Consider the following 18483-nt stretch of genomic DNA (forward strand, 5'->3'; position numbering starts at 1 on the left):
AATTTATTGGCTTCTCCTTTTCTCGTATTAATTTACATGTTCAAGTAGTACTATTACCTCTGTTATATGTTGTTGGATTATAAAATTGGATGATTTGTTCTTCCGATCTATATAAGTATTAAGTACCATACCATTCATCAAAACAAAGCACTGCATCAATACTGGTACTCCATGGCTGCTGATGATCAAGGTGAAATAAATAATCTTCCTTTATTATCTTTGAATCTTCAATTTTGAGTAGAATTTGTTTCAGAGAATCCCCATTTCGTGATAGATACACCGTACTACTTACACGTAATTTTTTTTATCTTCATACTTTTTCTCGTATATACGAGTCATTGAAGCAGTTCCTTCAAGTTTCTTTCGGATTGCCCCATTACTACAGTGGACAGAGTTTGGTTTCCAAAACTGACGTTTGCACTGGTTGTTCTGTTTCTCTGATCACAGTTTTCATGGTATTGAATTAAAGAGGGTGCTTAATTAATTAGTGCCATTAACTGCTTTTGCATATATAAGGTCAAGATATAAAGCTGAGGTTTGAATTTGATCGATTTCTTTCCTTTGTTGACATCAGAAAGACAGAGCAAATCTGGTTAAGGGAGCTGAATCTGGAATTGGTATGTCCCAGAAGGCTATAACTCAAAAGTGAATTTCTCTTTTACTCGTTCCTCTCTCTAACAACGATATTCGAGTTTTATAGCTTTCATAGATATTGGAGATCGTCAAAGACTTTTCTTACTTTTTTCTCATATTCATGTCCTCCACAATACGATTTGCAGGTATTGAAAAGACGCATTTCATCATTTTGTCTTCGGGAGATATCTCTGTCACATCGAACATTTTTGTCCTCAATGGAGGGTTTGGGTTGGGATGGTTCACTACTAGTCACAAATACGCCATCCTTGTGGAGTAATCAGCAACATGTTGAGGAAAGCATGGTTTTGTCGAACTCAAACTCCAGCGTTTTGATCAATCCTATCCAGGCGCTCCAAGAGGCTCAAACATCTCATGTTTTGGCAAGTTCCGATAAAGTAGGCGTGATGTTTCAGCCACTAACACTCGTATCGGATTCGATGAAGTTTGTGTCAAACACGAATCTTTCCGACCGCCAAGAAGCAATGAGGTTGGCAGCAGAAGCCATGGTTGCGAAACCAGGAGCTGGGACAAGTTTGGGAGAAGATTTAACATCTGAATTATGTCCTTCTCCTTTGATGATCAACGGGCATTACATAACGAACCCTTTGAGCGGATTCTGGTCTGACTTTTATATGTCAAAACAATCGCAACTGCTCAATGGCTTACAAAATGGAAAGGAGTGCTTGCTCTCAGATACTAATAACAAAGACACGTCGGCCGAACATGATGGGATTCCCACGATGTTCTCCAACTGCAGAAATTTATGGAATTTTGGTTCTGGTAGTACTGCAATTTCATCAGGAGAGTCAGAGAATAATGCTTCCAATGCAAGAAACAAAGACATGCACTGCTCGGTAAATGAGCTTGAGGAGAGAGTGTCAAAAAGTTCCTCGGAATTTTATGGCTACCATGAGAAATTTCGAGAATCTAAGCCTGTTTCTACAAAGAGAAGCAGTAGTGATCAGAGAGAGCTTAAAGCTGGTCAGAATTATCATTCTTCTTATCTTCTTCAAACTGATTCTGCTACTACAAGAGGTGGGTTTAAGCTCATATCCGAGAATCCGCCAAAATCTAAGAAGTCTAGATCAGAGAAACGTCCGAGCACATCCAACATCAATTTCCAGCAGTCAGGTTCATCGGTATCCTCTTCCATCGTGGAACCTGATCCAGAGGCCATTACACAAATGAAGGAGATGATTTATCGGGCTGCAGCTTTTAGGCCAGTAGTGAACTTAGGTTTGGAGGTGGTGGAGAAGCCCAAGAGGAAGAATGTCAGAATATCAACGGATCCGCAAACTGTGGCTGCGAGGCAAAGGAGAGAGAGGATCAGTGAGAAAATTAGAGTCTTGCAGAGGCTGGTTCCTGGTGGGAGCAAGATGGACACTGCATCAATGCTTGATGAGGCTGCAAACTACCTCAAGTTTCTCAGGTCACAAGTCAAAGCACTGGAAAATCTAAGCCACCAACTTGACTCAATGAACTACCCCCCTACAGATATTGCTTTTTCTTTCCACCCCTCTTTTCCCAATTAAACCCATTTCCCACTACAAAAACCCTAACCATAATCGCCATTCGTAGAGTTGAAAATATTAAGAAACTTTAACCAAAGACTCCTAATCATATTCCTCATCATTTCAGCACGAATGAATAGCATCCAAATCCCATTTTCCAGCCAAAAACACCGATCAGAATCTGTGATCCACATCAAAATTAATTAATTATTATATCTCTGTGATCTAGGTCTCAATACTCTAGCTGATAATGGATTTTTTTAATTATCTCAGTCATGAGACCCACCACCCAGGAGCAAAGGGAGGTTTTTTGCTGCGTTATTCTCAGTACGTAGTAGGTTTGCAGCTTCCATTATTATTATGTTCTGTTCTCTGAAGGAAGAGATAATTGTAGTGGAAGTGGCAATTATAAGTGTGGACATGACTAAGCTAGCTATTCATCATCATGACCCTTTTTCTGTACAGAAAGGCTTAGCAATTATTCCACTTATGATTAAGCTGAAGAGCATGAAAGTGATTGTACGTCCCAGCTTTGAATTTTGTATAACTATTTAATGCGATCTGTGTAGTTAAAGCTCACTTGGTTGATTATCTTTATGGTTTTCTAATGTAATCTGCGAACTCACCAATGCAGAAAACATTCCCTTAAGAATTATTGTGAGCCCCAGTGGTCCTGTCTCCTTGATTCAACCCAAAGCGTGCCCTTGAAAGTCACCCCAACCTCATTGCTTGGCACGTGTTTATGCTTCTTTTTTGGCAGGCCGCACAAAGCCCTTTAATTTTCTCCATTTAAAAAATACCCCGGAATCACCATGGGTCCAACTAATGATATTATTCATGATGACAAAGATGAAGATCAGATGATAATCATGGCCGCGATGATCATGATGACTTCGATTTGCCACTTTTCTCTATTTTTTCGTATGTGTACTTCTTTATGGTATAAATCCATTTTCTTCGCCAATAATCCCTACCTCTCAAATCTTTGGAGGCATCAAATTGTGGTCTTTTTGGCGGCAGCTTCATGTCTTTAAGGTTTGGGAAAAGCTGGTTTTGATCGATCGCGCGGATCAAAGAGGTTGTGTGGTTGGGATTGTTTGCTAAATTTATGGAGTTTTGCCATGTACAAGTAAGTTTGCATACCAATCTACGTATTAATGTTGTTGCCTTCATATTCTAAATTCAAATTAGTACTGTTTTTAATACAATCTACTTTCTGATCAATCATATTGAATTGGTGTGTATTAGTGCGCAGAATCGCTTACAATTAATTTTTTCCAAATTTTTATGGGATGTTTAGGAAAAGTTTCAATCTCATCTCATCTCATCTCCTTTTTAAAAATAATATTAAAAAAATTATATTCTAACAATATTTTAATTTAATAATATTTTTTATTTAATTTTTTTCTTTCATTTTCTAAAACTCAATAAATATTTAACTCAAACTATCTTACTACTATTTACAAACAAAAACTCTACTTACAACCTGTTGTGGGAAACCCCCGCGTAAACGGGCCCACTTTTTATAAAAAAAAATTATTTTTTCCACTTCTCTCTTCTTTTCGTTTACCTCTACGACTCTTCATCTCTATCTGTTCTTCAAAAATCTTTTAAGTCGTGTAAAACTAGCAAAAGAGAAGCAAAATTGACGAGGCAGAAATCTTCGAGACGACCCACGAATCCGAAATCTTCCCACTCCCTTCAAAGCTGAAAGCTCTGCCTCTCCCTTCGATCCTTTGCCTACCCCATTTCGTAAGCCTTTTCATTCCCATGGGCCATGGCAAGTCTCTAGCAGCGCTTCCTCTTCCCACTACTGCTCCAAGCCGCAACATCCCAACCATCCCCTATTTTCACAACTAAGAACAGAGCAAGCTGAATAGGTACTAAACACTTTCCCTCATGTTGAAGCATTGGGCATCATGAGAGACTTCTGGTGCTCTTTATATATATATAAAGAAAAAATCGAATGAAAAATTCGTTTGAACCCAAAAGAGAGAAACATATATAGATTTACATTCTTAAAACATTTATATATAACAATTGTTCTATAACAATAGTTCTGAAAGGTTCAAAGTATTCCATCATGAATTCTCTTACTATTACATTAGCTAATGATGGCTCGTTAGAGCCTCCTGATCAAAATATACATATAAAGCAAAACATTTTGTAGTTGAAATACTATGTGGTATAACGTGCCACGAACCACATGCATTCTCGTAGGTCAACATTCTGAAAGGTTCAAAGTATTAGAGTGCTTCTCATGTTGAAGCATCGGGCATTATGAGAGACTTCTGGTGCGTCATTTCGTTTTTACCGTCGCGCCTCTCATCCTCTTTCAGTGAGTGGTGAGTATGTCTCCTTCCCGTTTACCTCTGGATGCACGCACTTGAGCAAAATCTTGAAGGAAATGAAGCTCGGGGGAGAAGATAAAGCTCTAGACAAGATGAGATTTTCGAGACAAGACGAGTCGAAGACGAAGCTGGGTTTAGTCGAAGACGAAGCTCGGGAGGGAGAAGAAAACTCGAAGATGATGCTCATATTCATTTCAGTTCCCGCTTTTTGCTTTTTTTTTTTCTTCATTTTACTTTCCCTCCATTTTTTCTGCATATTTCACTCACTCGATTTTTTTTATTTTTTGAATTTTCAGAATGCCACGTCAACCGGTTCTACACCGGCGATTGTATATAGAAGAACTGATTTAAAAATCATCTTACTTCTATTCATAAAATTCTTATTTCATCTTTTTCTTCAAACATCTCCTTTATTAGACTGTCATCAAAAGAAGCCAGATATCTCGCTTGTTTAGCTTCTTATATTTCCAATATTTCAACAAAAGGGCATCATGAAAACCGATTTGCGTGCCTTATAATGCTTGCATATTGATGATTGGTGAGTATTAATACTGCCTATAATATTAGGTGTGCAAATCTTCCACATTTTTTTAAAAAGTGAAATTTATTATTAAAAAATAAAAAATAAAATTTATCAATTTTTAAAAAATAAAAATATTTAAGATTTTTACACTCTAAAATTATAAATTAATAAAAAAAATGTGGGAGAGATTTGACTTTGTTATACAGTCGAAATGTAGCGGTTGCCTACTGATCAGGACAGCTACGTACAATATTTTCTCATGGAGTACTGCTGTGTTGTGCGTGCGGGCGGTTACATTTTCCTTTACTCGTGAGCTGATCGATGTTGCTCTTAAAGGACAAGTCATGATCTCCCTAACTGTCCACATTCCATGTGTATTTTTATGATTGATTACATCTATTTGCTATTGTTAGCACCATTTTATGGATCGGCCTCTCACCTTCTCTTTCATTGGCCAAGCATGGTCGGAATGCTATAGCCGCTGCAAATATCAATATAATAAGTAATAGTTTCTGTTTAATTTTATGCAGATATAAGGTACTATTCCTTATATTTTATCGATGGTTTCGAGTAATTTTACCCCCTGCTGGTCTTTTTTTGCTTCCATTTCCGCACGAAGGTCATAGGCTAGGCATTTCATTTCCTTGGGAACTAATCTCTTTTATTTACAATTCCGAAGAAATAGAGTTTGATACATATAATATTGAAAACATCACACAGCTTGGAAAAGTACATAAAACACAAGAAGCAAAAAAAAAAAAATTTTTTTATTTTATTTTGCTATAGAAATTACTATAATCAATTATTGTTGAATCGGATATCGCCACCTCAACAACAAACCAAATTTCACAAACGCAACACTATGGGGCCATGGGCACCCCTTTGCTACAGATTGGAAATCTGTTTTTAGAACTTTTGTGCCGAAACCAATTTTCAAAAGAGAAATTTAGTTTTTCATTCACTAAAATCATTTTTCGTCTGGTCACTTACATTTCTAAGCGTATTCAAACATTGAAAAACCATGAAAATCTATTTCCAAAACTTGTTTTACAGCAAAACAAACGGACTTATAACTGAAAAGCATTTGGAAATTAACAGTTCCGATGAACATTCATTCAGGTAGCAGGAGCTTGCATACCGGTTTACAGGGATATCATTTGTTCATGATGATCTTGCCAGATTAATTGCATATATATTTTACAAACTGCAACTCGCAAAAATATGAGCATTTCATATTTTAAATTCCCAGAGGTGAAATCACGAACATGTCTTCTGAGTAGGGGTGGGTGCAATTCGTGTTCGTGGGTCGTCATATTCGTGTCGGACTATTAGATTATATAGGTGAATGAATCCGAACCAACATGTTTAATTAAACGGGTCGCGCTAAATGTCACACCCGGGCCCCTTCAATGTTATTTTTCCTTCTTTTTCCCACCAACCCCCGATAACTCCCAGTCTCCTCCAAACTTCTCCATGTTTCACGCAGCCACAACACCGAGTAACGCTTCCCACGCTAATTTCCATCCCAAATCTCAACTCCCTCTCCTCTGTTTTCTTCCTCTTGGTCTCTCTCTCAATTTTTATTTTCACGTCCTCTTCTACTCTCCTCAAACCGCCAGCCTCCATCTAACACAACCACCCCCACCCCAAAGCCCACGGTCCCACAGGCCAAAAGGACAACGCCACTGCCGCCTCTTCCTTCTCATGCAACCGCCAGAATTTCGTCCGCTTGGCCGTTGCCGTTGAGAATGTCCGTCCAAACGTGAAGCCTAGCAACCCACGTCAACGGCTACAGCCACCGTGATCTGCCCCACAGTCACCATCATCAACCTGTTTTCCCTCAGCCTCCATGCACGAAAACACCAGCCTCATGCACGAAACACTAGCCTCATGCATGTTCACATCTCTCATCCACTAGTACCTCCATAAGCCAACCACCAAGACCCACTCCTCGGACGCCCAGCACACCGCAACCCACTACACGACGGGATAACACTAAACTCAACCCCACCGAAGGACCCCTGTTTTACACCACCCAGCCACTGCCTCGTACACACCACCACCATGCAAGCTTCTCCCACGTTCCCTGGGTTCCAGCCACCACTTCACGACGGGAGCTCCACGTTGCCGCCACCCTCCACCGTGAAACCCAAGCCACCGTCGCACGCTAAGAGGCCTCTGTTTTCTCTTGCCAAAAACAGAGCATGGTTTCCTTCGAACACTGCCTCTTTGCAAGCCGCCCAGTCACTTGTCGTCCGTGCGTCGTAGCCCAGCCGTGAAACCGCAAGTGGAGCCACCGCAGATCACGAAGTAAGACTCCATGGTCGGACTGCAGCTCCCACATTGCATGGTCCGTAACTCCCTCTCCCTCTTTCTCTCGAGTTCTATCTCTTTCTCTCTGATCTCTCTCGGTGCTCTTCAGCCGAGCCGTACACCGTCGATCTAGTCCAGCCATCGCTTCCGTCGTCCCTGGCCATTTCTCTCTGTGAGTTCGCCGTCTCTCAGCCCGTTGGTTTTGCTTTGGTTCGTAAAACTCATGCATGGCTTTTAAGTTAGAATAAATACGTGCTTACGTTTTTACCTTATTTTTAATCTACGACAGATATCAAAATGACTCACTAATTTTATCTGCTGCCCGTAGTAGCCTCGTTGTACATTGTTACAAAAATTATATTTTAAAATGTGCTGATTTCACATGGGTTCGATTTTTAAATTGGATTTGTTGTAGTTTACCAAAAAAAAAAAAAAAACTACGTAATGATTTTTAATGAACTTTATTTTTATTGTATTAAGAGACTAATGTATTATTTTTAATTTAGATTGTGTTTAGTATTTTTTAAAATTAGGAACGACCTCCTTGGGAGAAAAGTATTAGCTATAATCTGGATTTTACAGAAAAAATTTAAAGACTTTAATTATATTACTTAGTATTAATTTTTATAGTTTGATTTTTGGCAGTAAATTGTAAGTATTTAACCTTTTTTTTTATTTTATGCACTTTAAGCCTATTATATGAAATAAACCTTGTATGATTTTAAATTAGATATGATTAGTAATTTACGATTATTTAATATAGTTATTGTTAAGAATATTTTATGAATTATTATTGCTTAAGAAATTTATGATTTTCTACTAGATTATATGTTGGCAATATTAAATTATTGTTTTAATAATAGTTTATAGAGATATGAGTTTTAAATATGATTAAGTTAATTTTTGAAATGAATTTAAGTTATTTTGCCATTTTAAAAAAAAATTATATTATTAAAAGTTAAGATTATTTTTAATGTTAATAGTATTTATTAGATTTCGGATAACTAGATAGTTATGAAGCTGTTTCGTAGTATGAATTTGAGTAATTGAGAGTTTTAACAAGTCCATTTAGAAGTTTAGTAACGTTTAGTACTTTGTATAGGTGTCAATTATTTTCATTCAGCACGATTGTTGAAAGATTTAAATAGTTAAAAAGTCTAGGTAAGCGGGGTTCTTGTATTAGATTTGCATAAAAAGAAATGAATTGAACTTGGTTTGTAAAAATGTGTATGTTGCTTTAAAAAGAAAATGTGAAAAATAATATCAGTATATGTTTTGCATTCACTCATGAGATATATATGAAAGAGAAAATAAATATTTTGACATGAATAGTATAGACATGAGCAATATTTAACATGTTTCTGAAATGTGCAAAAGAGCGAATATGATGTCTGGAAATTTTTATACATGTGATATGAAAATGATTTGGATCTATTTTTAATCAAATGAAAATAATATGAATATGTTCAGCACGTGGTTTGATATGATATGGATATGAAAAACCTTTAGCATACTTATCTATTTTGATTCTGATTCTAAATATGGTTCTGATATAATGATATTGGTTCACGTGATATGGTTGAAACCAACATGATATGATATGATATGAGTGCACCCACTTTGAAAACAAAGTGGTTTTTTATGTGTTCTTTCTTGTGTGCACACTCGGGGTTTCGAGATTAAAAATGAAAAGTTTCACAATATGATATGCCTGGTTTGGCTACTAGGGATAGCACAACCATACTACGAAGGTTAAACATGGTATATGATATGATATGATATGATACGATGTGATATGATAAGATGAAGATGTTCAGTTATGTTATGTCAAAGTGTTTTTAAATATGAAAATGGTCTTTTAATATGAAAGTGTTTTTTAATATGAAAATTGTCTTTGAATATGAAAGCATTTTTGAATATGAAGAGGGTCTTTGAATATGAAAACGTTTTTAAATATGAAAATGGTTTGTGAATATGAAAAGGGTTTTTGAATATGAAAATGATATTTGAGTAAAAAAATGATCTTTGAATATTATCATTTGGTTTTTTAGTACGAAAATATTGAAAAGTTGCTCTGATTTTCTAATAACACATTTCTGAGATTAGATAACATGTTTATGAGATCTGCATATGAAAAAAAAATTTTTGTTTCTGCATATCGAACTTTTTGAAAAGACTCATGTTTACATACTAGTATATGTTTTCTGTTTGCTGAGTTGTTGATAACTCACCCTTTATCCCCATAACATTTTTTAGATAATTTTGATGGTACAATTGGGGATCAAGACCAGAAATTATGTTTAAGGCTACGTAAGCATAGTTGATTAAGTAAAGATTATATTTTTGGTTATTGGAGATTTTATTCCATAATTCTTTTTGCTATGTTGACTTGGTATCTTGGAAGGTTGAGATAATATTTGAGATTTTTGTGGTGTTTAGATTAATCTTATCAGAATAGTACTTGATCTGTAACAGTGTATATGTCATTGAAAACTTTGGAGTCTATAACTATATGGTTGAAAAGTGATTTTAAGTGATAATGAGTAACTCTCTAATCCATTCGGAATTGAGGCGTTACACTAAAAACCTTAACACGACCGTTTATTTTGAGTGACACTAAACAATCCATTTAACCAATTTCAATCCGTTTAATCCACTTCAACCTTTTTAATCTGCTTTAATCGGTTTAACTTGTTTCATATAAATTGGTTGTTTGACCTATATATTTAATTGTTTAACTCAATTAATATAATTTCGTATATAATATAAAGATATAACTATATAAATCATTTACAATTATAACTAGATTCATGATAAAATATTTTATTATCAACATCCAAACTAACAATATATTAGAAAATTTAATATTCTCATAAATTAAAAAAAATACCTATTAACAAAAAAAATTAATAATTTGTGATATTAAGTAGTCAAATACTAATATTAATTTTACATCCCAAAAATAAATAAAAAAGTATATAAAATCAAGTATTTATAAAATTTAAAAATATAATTAATTCTTGTGAAAAATGAAAATCAGGTTTTGACCATATCGGAAGCCGAATTAAGTTATTTGATTGAACGTACGAAATTAGAACGTATTTCGATCGTGTCGTTCTATGATTTTCGTATCGTGAATATATGTGATCAGTACGTACGTATGTATTTGTTTAATTTTCTAGTACTCCATGTTTCAAATCCTAAATATGTAGTACTACTGCATGGAATCTTTATTATTGTTCTCTTCATTAATTTATTTAGTTTGGAAAATATAGATAGACATTAATAATGGCCAGCTGATAACTTGGGTACATATATATTTCAAACAAAATATTAGAACCGGCCTGATGGGTGATCGATCAATGGAGAAACAATATTATTCAATATCGATAGAAAATTACGGGCCGGAAAGCACGAGAAAATCATGTTCTGGATTCGATACACCATCATGTATATGACCAGTTTCAATCTGTACGTACGTACGTTTACCTTGCCAACGACTTGAGTGCACTAGACAGATCCATGTTGACCATATTCATGGATTCTCTGGAATCGCCCTTGTTCGCCCGAGCTAATTCAGTTGCCATACACTCCTTTAGGTCCACCACTACCTGGCTCATGGTTGGCCTTTCCGCAGCAGTTGGAGATACACAACCAATTGCTATTTCAACGGCTTTCCAAACAGAATTACTGTTGAAGTTTCCATGCAACCTGGGATCAACTATATTTTTTATGTCCCCCTTGGCAAGCATGGACCTCACGAATTCACTTACGTGAGTCCTTGCCTCGGATCTTTCTATAGCGGGTCGACTTGTGATTATCTTCAGCAGAACTACTCCAAAGCTATAAACATCACTTTTCTCAGTCAACCTGTTTGTTATGTGGTACCTGCGCGCAAGTAAACAGAGCATGCACGTTACGTTTTCGTCACCTTTGTTGCAATGTTATTCACAAATAACTAAATGAGAGAAATACTGACTCGGGGTCAAGGTAGCCAGGGGTGCCAGCAACAACTGTAGAAACATGAGTGTCCCCATCAGTAGGGAAAATCTTGGAGAGACCAAAATCAGCTAGTTTTGCCTGCATATTTTCGTTCAGCAATATGTTTGTAGTCTTCACGTCTCTGTGGACTATAGGTGGCTTACAACCACAGTGCAGATACTCCAATCCTAAATTTCCCAGTCCACACAATTCCATAGGTTCAGGTTTTTTTTTTTCTTTTTTTTTTATCCTTTTTAAATAAAAGAAAAAAATCCAAGTCCACTCATTGCATGCTAACCTTGTGCAACATTCGACGCTATTCGAAGTCTATCTTCCCAAGTCAAGGTCTTTGCGTTCCCATGATCTACATCCATCAACAAAATGGGAACGTAAAATTCTAGGAAAGGAATATTTTTTTCTGATTCCTAAAAATATCATGAACATTTTCTTTCCTATATATATACCGATGACAAAAGTCACAAAATTAAGTACAAATAATTTCATAAATATTCCCAAACCTGAAAGTTGTGCTTCCAAGTCTCCGTTGGCCATGTACTCAAAAATGAGCCCCATGTTTGTTCCTTCATAGCAGTAGCCAACAAGGGTAGTCAAGTTTCGATGATGAACTCTCATAAGAAGTCTAACCTGTAAATTATAATTATCACCTAATTAGTTTAATATAACAAGGGTATGTATGTATGAAATTATATTAGCGAAAAGTTCTAATATTACGAGTGATGGTACGTGCCTCTGATTGAAATTGTTGATAACCTTGAAGTGATGAATGAGAGAGCATCTTCACTGCAACTTGGGTGTTATCTATGTAGCCATGATAAACTGTTCCGAAGCCACCCTTTCCAAGAATTCTCTCAAAGTTGTTGGTAATTCTTAGTAGTTCAGAGTATGTAAATTGACGCTGTAAAGTCTCCAATGACATATTCTGCATGTTGGATTCAGTATCTACCATCGCAGCTGAAAAACAAATTACATGGTCACGTTAGGCATGCATGACTTTTGTAAAGAGTGTTTTTTTTTTTTAAATATTAGTGATCTTACGTACCGTGTTTTGTCCTCCTTTTAGTCCCCCAAAAGATAGCCACGACAATCAATGTGAGGACAAGCAATCCACCGACGGCTGATGCTACTATCGGAATAACAGTGTTGTTTTTCTTCTTTTTGCAAGAACGAGACCCACATAGATCTGGATTTCCTCCCACGCTAGCAAAATAAGGCATGGAATTTAATGACAAAGCGATTATACACATTGATGTATCATTAATTAATTTGTAGATATTACAAATTTACAACTTGTGCTTTAGCTTCTTAATTCGCTCGCTAGATATATTTTATAAATTATTTATTCTATGAAAACTGAAATTAAGAAAAATTGAAACAAAAAGCTGGGGCTCAATTTCTTTGACAAAAATCATACCTTAACGATAGTGAACCACTGTCCCCTCTTTCAATTAGGTCAAGTGGAACTAAACCAGTGAGCTTGTTTCGTTCTAAGTTTCTGCAAAGGCAGATCAATAATTATAATTCCGCATAAAAAGAATAAAGTCATTTAAAAAGAATAAAGTCCAAATAACTTACAAGACCCTCAGGTTTGGTAATTTAGACAGAAAAGCATGCACTGGTCCTGTCAAGCTATTGTTTGATAGATCCCTAGTGTAAGAACGAATCGTTACATTAATTTTGATATTGATTGCGGAATAAAATTGTGAAGTAAGGATTTTTTATTTATTTGATCATGATCAATCGAACTATTCATTCTTAGAAGAAAAATTCTATTCTCTAGCCGGTGCATAGAACACATGCACTTAATAAATTTTGTATGTGACATAATTTGATTTGAAAGATAATTAATTTTAAAATTTAAATCTTACAAATCAAATCATACCATTTAAGTGATATCGATGATGTGCTCTATATACCGACTTAAGAATATAATAACTCTACTTACAAAGATTTTAGCATTAGGAGATTTGATATATCAGCAGATATCTCTCCGGTCAATCCACTTGAGGACAAGTTCCTGAGCAAATTACATTTTCCAAATTAGGGATATAGTTGAAAACGAGTAATTGGAAAGTGATTAATAAGCTTATTATATAAAGGAACAAAATTACTTACAAGGTTGTGATTCTGGGGGCTTTATCATCATCAAAGCTACAATCTAGACCTTCCCAAGAGTACCCTTTCGGGGCACATGGATCTCCTTGCCAAATTCTCTTTATTCGATATGTTGATTTGATCTTTCTGATGGCATCAACTAAAAATTCTCATATGCATATATCCAATTAGTCAGACAAATTTATGCAGATCAATAGAATGAAGTAGGTACGCAACTGATAGGTCTGATAGAGAAAGCTTATAGTTTGTGTGAGGAAGAAAGTCGTACCATCCTCTAGGTCTGTTTCTGATTGCAAGAAATCTTTCACAGAATATATCTCAACTGCGTTGAGGATGGGTGGAAGTGTAGAATTTTCCGCTTTGACAATCGAGAAATTATACGTACTCCTTCCAGCACTCAAGTCCGAAAAATCGGACACAGTATATGTATACAGGTAATGAGGAACAACAGGTCCATACCGGTGATCTTGTGGCCCATCCAGAGTAACGTAGAATGATCTGGACTGGTTGGGTTCTAGCTTTACGACTTCAGAAAAGTGCATGTAGAAATGGAATTTGGTTTTCGGATCGTCTGCTTCCCAATATAATTCCATGGGAGCGCTCTCATTTGTTGGGGTGGCTGCAGTACTCATGACAACAGATGCTGGAAATTCGTATTGATGATCTTGGGAATTAGGATTTATAGGTTGATCTGTGCTCAAGTCTTTCCATTCAGTGCGGTTATTGGGCGTCCAGATGCGATCATAGGCATCGTCTGGGTACCTAAGTAATTAAACACGTATATTCAGTATATTAATCCAGAAGCAGAATGAATCTATCTATATGTTTTATTGATAGACGGGTAATTTTCCACAGCTCAAACTTACTTCACAGCCAGAATATTATTCGTGAAAGTTGTATTTACTTCTGCAGTAATGAAAATGAAGCAGTTGATCTCATATACAATGACTTACCTGTATGATTGATTGCTAGTTGAACCAGCATCTGCGCGAAAAACTAGTGCCAATGATCCAGATATGGTCATGTACGAGTAGTTATGTAATGGCCTGAACTCTATTGCTGATATAAATGGTGTCCCGAGGCCGGTGTTTAAGAGACAGACGTGTATATAGTTTCGAGATGGGACATGTATGAGCTCCTTGTTAATACTATTGGATGCACTCTCCACCTTGACTGTATCCCACTTGTTTGCCCCGAGATACAGATCGAATTTTGGTAAATTACCTTCTCCATCGTAATTCCCATGCACGAAGGTTCCTCGTATCAAATATTTAGTGCCTATTGTGATGTTTATGGTGTAACAGTTCCGGACTCCTTGAGGAAAGCTTCTGACATTCCATACTTGCTGTTGAAGGGTACCTTTAAATTCAGATGCTATGCTCCTACTAATACCAGTGTCTATGAAGTTGGCGTCTGAGATGTAATCTATGCATGTTGTCTTTTCCTTGTATGTCGATTCTGCTGGCAACCCACAATCTATGCTTATGAAGCCTGAGACAGATAAAACAGAGAACAATATCTTAGATTTATATATGCATGCATGGTTAGCTCAACCAAAACCAATTAATACTACGGACAAGAAGATTTAGAACATCATACCAGATTGATGCTGGGCATGAACCAGTAGTGTAAGAGACAAAACACCAAGAAATGCAAAGATGAAAGGTTGGTACCCCGCCATCACCAGAGAATTAGTTTCTTTCTTGTTAATGGGAACAATGCTGCGGACACGTTTTGAGCCATCTAACTAGAGTTTATACTGCCAAAGTGTAGTAGTACTGCCAATACAGGAGGACTTGAGCAACGAAGTCGTCAATGTCCTTATCACTATCACTACAAGAGATTGTGTTTTTTGAGTCAAAAAATTTTGTCTCAAAAAACACAATTTTCGTCTCAAATTATATTTGGATACGAAAAAATTTTGTCTCAAATTTTTCTCGAAAAGACCATCTCAAAAAGTTTTTAGAGACGAAAATCAAATTTCGTCTCAAAAAATCATTTATAGACGAAATTGGATGGATCTAATCGAAACCGTTCGAATGGATAATTTTTTTTAGAAGAACCGATTTCGTCTCAATATATTGTTCGAATGAAATATTTCTCTGTTCGAACCGAGATGTCCATTCGAACAATATGAAATATTCATTCAAACTAATGTCCATATTTGATCTTGTTTGAACGAACGGAGTGTTCAAACATATTTTATGCGTTTGAACTAATAAATTTTCAAACGACTTGTGTTCGAACAAAAATTATGTCTGTTTGAACAGAAATTTTATTTTTAGAAATTATATCCGTTCGAACAGGGTTTTGCACATAAATGTTGTTCGAACAAATAATTTATTGCTCGAACGTCCGTATTTCTCTTTTCTAGTTTGAATGGGTTAGTTTTTATTTGAATGAGTCTATTTTGGTTCGAATGTAATTACAAATGGTAATTTACCGTTCAAACTATAATAATCATACAGATCAGAATTTAATTAAAAATACCATACTAATATTACACAATTTGTAATTCAAATATCAATTGTTCAAATGTTTTAGAACATCACAATATAAATGCAATGAAAGAAAATATAAATTTGAAGACTATGGTGATGGCATGGAGTTTTGGGACATCATTGATTGGAATTGTTCAAACATTTTTTGGTTATTCTACTGCATCCTCTCTTCTAATCTCGCCTCCAAATCCTCTGCTTGATCTAATCGGGCCAGCAACTATTTTTCATTGGACCTCAATCGTTCTATCTCAAGTGCTGCTTCCTCCAATTCTTTAGCCTTGTCGTCATTCGATTTGGCTCGAGAATAGGATGATGATGATGATGATGGTTTTATGCAACGCTCTAAGCCCCTCAAATATCCAGAACGTGATCGAAGAACTTGAGAAATGATCTGAGCATCATTGACAGATGATGTATCAGATGGATACACAACAGTTTCCTTAAGAGATATCATCTTGTCCTACAAAAATAAAAACATTAAAGTTAATATAAGTAACAAAAATATTATGTGACAATGGAATTAAAAAAACTTAAACTTACATAATTTGCTTCTGTTTCGAGACTGACCCAAACACCATCACGATTTTTATGTGTTTTAGCATACAATTGGATAAAATCATACTCAGCGAGACTTTCTTCTTTCTGTAAAAGGAAGATTTATATTAGAACTTTAATAAAAAAATGTGTATTATATGTTAATATTTTACGGGCACTAAAATAACTTACCATTTTGTTAGACAAACGATGGAAAGATCGAGAACCTGCATATAATTTATATTTAAATTTAATCTATTTGTTTTGTTCACAGTACTCCGTTACTAAAAAAAAAACATTAGTCTATATGTTTAATACATCTGTGATATACTATTAAAAAAAGATAGCAGCAATATTACCTGATAAGCAGGATCTTCAAACATATCACAAACTTTCTCCCATTCGTTTGGTAGAATTGCTTGGAATGGATTTTGGCGTATATCTATTGTAGTACTGAACTTCTTATAATGTGCATGACATCGACCTTTGTACCTCCGAAATGCATTTGACATCAGTTCCTCAACCGTTAATCGATCCTCTATTCGGCCAAAATTAAGCTCAAACTCATCTTTTCAAAAATTATAAACAATTAGTATAAATACAAAGTAACTTGAAAGTAACATGTTATATACTTAGTTGCTTGAGATGTAGCTTATTACCAAACAACGGTTTTTTATGTGATTTTTCACATCTTGGGGAACTTTAGACCAAGAGGATGTAGCAATCGGTGCATACGTGCGAGTAAGTGTACCAACATAAGAAGCAAGCCACGTTGCCGAATCTTCGGAGCCACCTATGTGAGCATCAGAAATATCAACCTTGATTTTACCAACTTTCCTTACTTTCTCTATGCAGACACCCATCGTAGTACCTTTACCTCGGCGCTTGCTTACAACAACTATATATACAATAATTAAAGTATAACTTTTTAATTAAATTAATTTATTTTATAGATATATTATTTAAATTGAGAATAAAATATAATATTTAATTTGATAAAATACCATGTTCTGGGCCTGGTGATGTTGGCTTACTATTCGTGATAGGTGAACCACACGGGGGGTCAGTAATGGATGGGGATGGCACACGTGTTGCTTTGCGATTGAGAGGTATATCTATTTGAAATTGTAACAAATTATTATTTAAACAAACGTTATCATAACATTTATATGTTAATATTACTTACAAAAATTCATGTTTGAAATTCATTCACTATCCGTTTTGCTGGACAAGTCGCCCTCATCCTCACTAGACACTTCAATTGATTCATCTTCTTCCGATATTTCACTCTCAATTACTTCAGGTTGAACATTTTCTCTACGCAATGGAACCATATCATATTGGCTTAGATTAACAAATAGATTGATGCATACTTCATTTTCTTGGTATGCTTCTTCATTTGCTGGATTATCAACTTCTTCATGTGGTTCGTCTGCCTCTGGAATGTAATCATATACATTTCTTGGTGCAAATTTCGCCACTACCGGCAATGGGTTTCTGTACTCTAGATCATCTAAATAAAAAACTTGATTCGCTTTGCAAGCGAGAACGAAATAATCGTCCTCATACCATGTGCAATATGTATTGACACTCACAAAATAATCATTGTTACGCACTCCCAACCTAGGATTTGAGATATCCCACCAATTACATTTAAACAACTAGACCATATATCTCCCCACGTACTTTAACGCTATGATATTTTCTACAATTTCGTAGAATTCAATGTTATCATCCCCATGGCTTCCTTTGACTACAATCCCACAATTTTGAGTTTTCATATATCGTTCTCTATCAGTTCATATGTGAAATCTATATCCACGCATCAAATATCCTGAGTACTGGATGGCCCGCCTAGACGGACCACATGCTAGAGCATACAATTCTGGTGAGATTTCTTTGAATTTTCACCATATTTCAATACAACCTATATCAATAAATATTATTATATAGAAAAAAGTAAAATTTAGTGGTATGAAATTCGTATTATAAAATGGGGC

General features: G+C 35.6%; 2 protein-coding genes across 2 annotated transcripts; one reads left to right on the forward strand and one right to left on the reverse strand.

The window, feature by feature from the left end:
• Positions 1-575: 575 nt before the first annotated feature.
• Positions 576-2716, forward strand: LOC109007880 (transcription factor bHLH87-like). Its single transcript, XM_018987752.2, has 2 exons — positions 576-617; positions 780-2716. Exon 2 carries the CDS (start codon positions 852-854, stop codon positions 2166-2168), a length of 1317 nt encoding a protein of 438 aa, XP_018843297.1. The 5' UTR covers positions 576-617; positions 780-851; the 3' UTR covers positions 2169-2716.
• Positions 2717-10686: 7970 nt separating this feature from the next.
• Positions 10687-15167, reverse strand: LOC109007877 (LRR receptor-like serine/threonine-protein kinase IOS1). The gene is made up of 13 exons (XM_018987747.2): positions 15048-15167; positions 14402-14939; positions 13717-14210; positions 13449-13587; positions 13279-13350; positions 12909-12980; positions 12748-12828; positions 12376-12533; positions 12064-12287; positions 11834-11960; positions 11614-11679; positions 11314-11503; positions 10687-11222 (listed from the first exon to the last, which is right to left on the reverse strand). Exons 1-13 carry the CDS (start codon positions 15127-15129, stop codon positions 10820-10822), a joined length of 2646 nt encoding a protein of 881 aa, XP_018843292.1. The 5' UTR covers positions 15130-15167; the 3' UTR covers positions 10687-10819.
• Positions 15168-18483: the final 3316 nt, after the last annotated feature.

This window comes from Juglans regia, chromosome 12, assembly GCF_001411555.2.
Source record: "Juglans regia cultivar Chandler chromosome 12, Walnut 2.0, whole genome shotgun sequence".
Taxonomy (NCBI): Eukaryota; Viridiplantae; Streptophyta; class Magnoliopsida; order Fagales; family Juglandaceae; genus Juglans; species Juglans regia.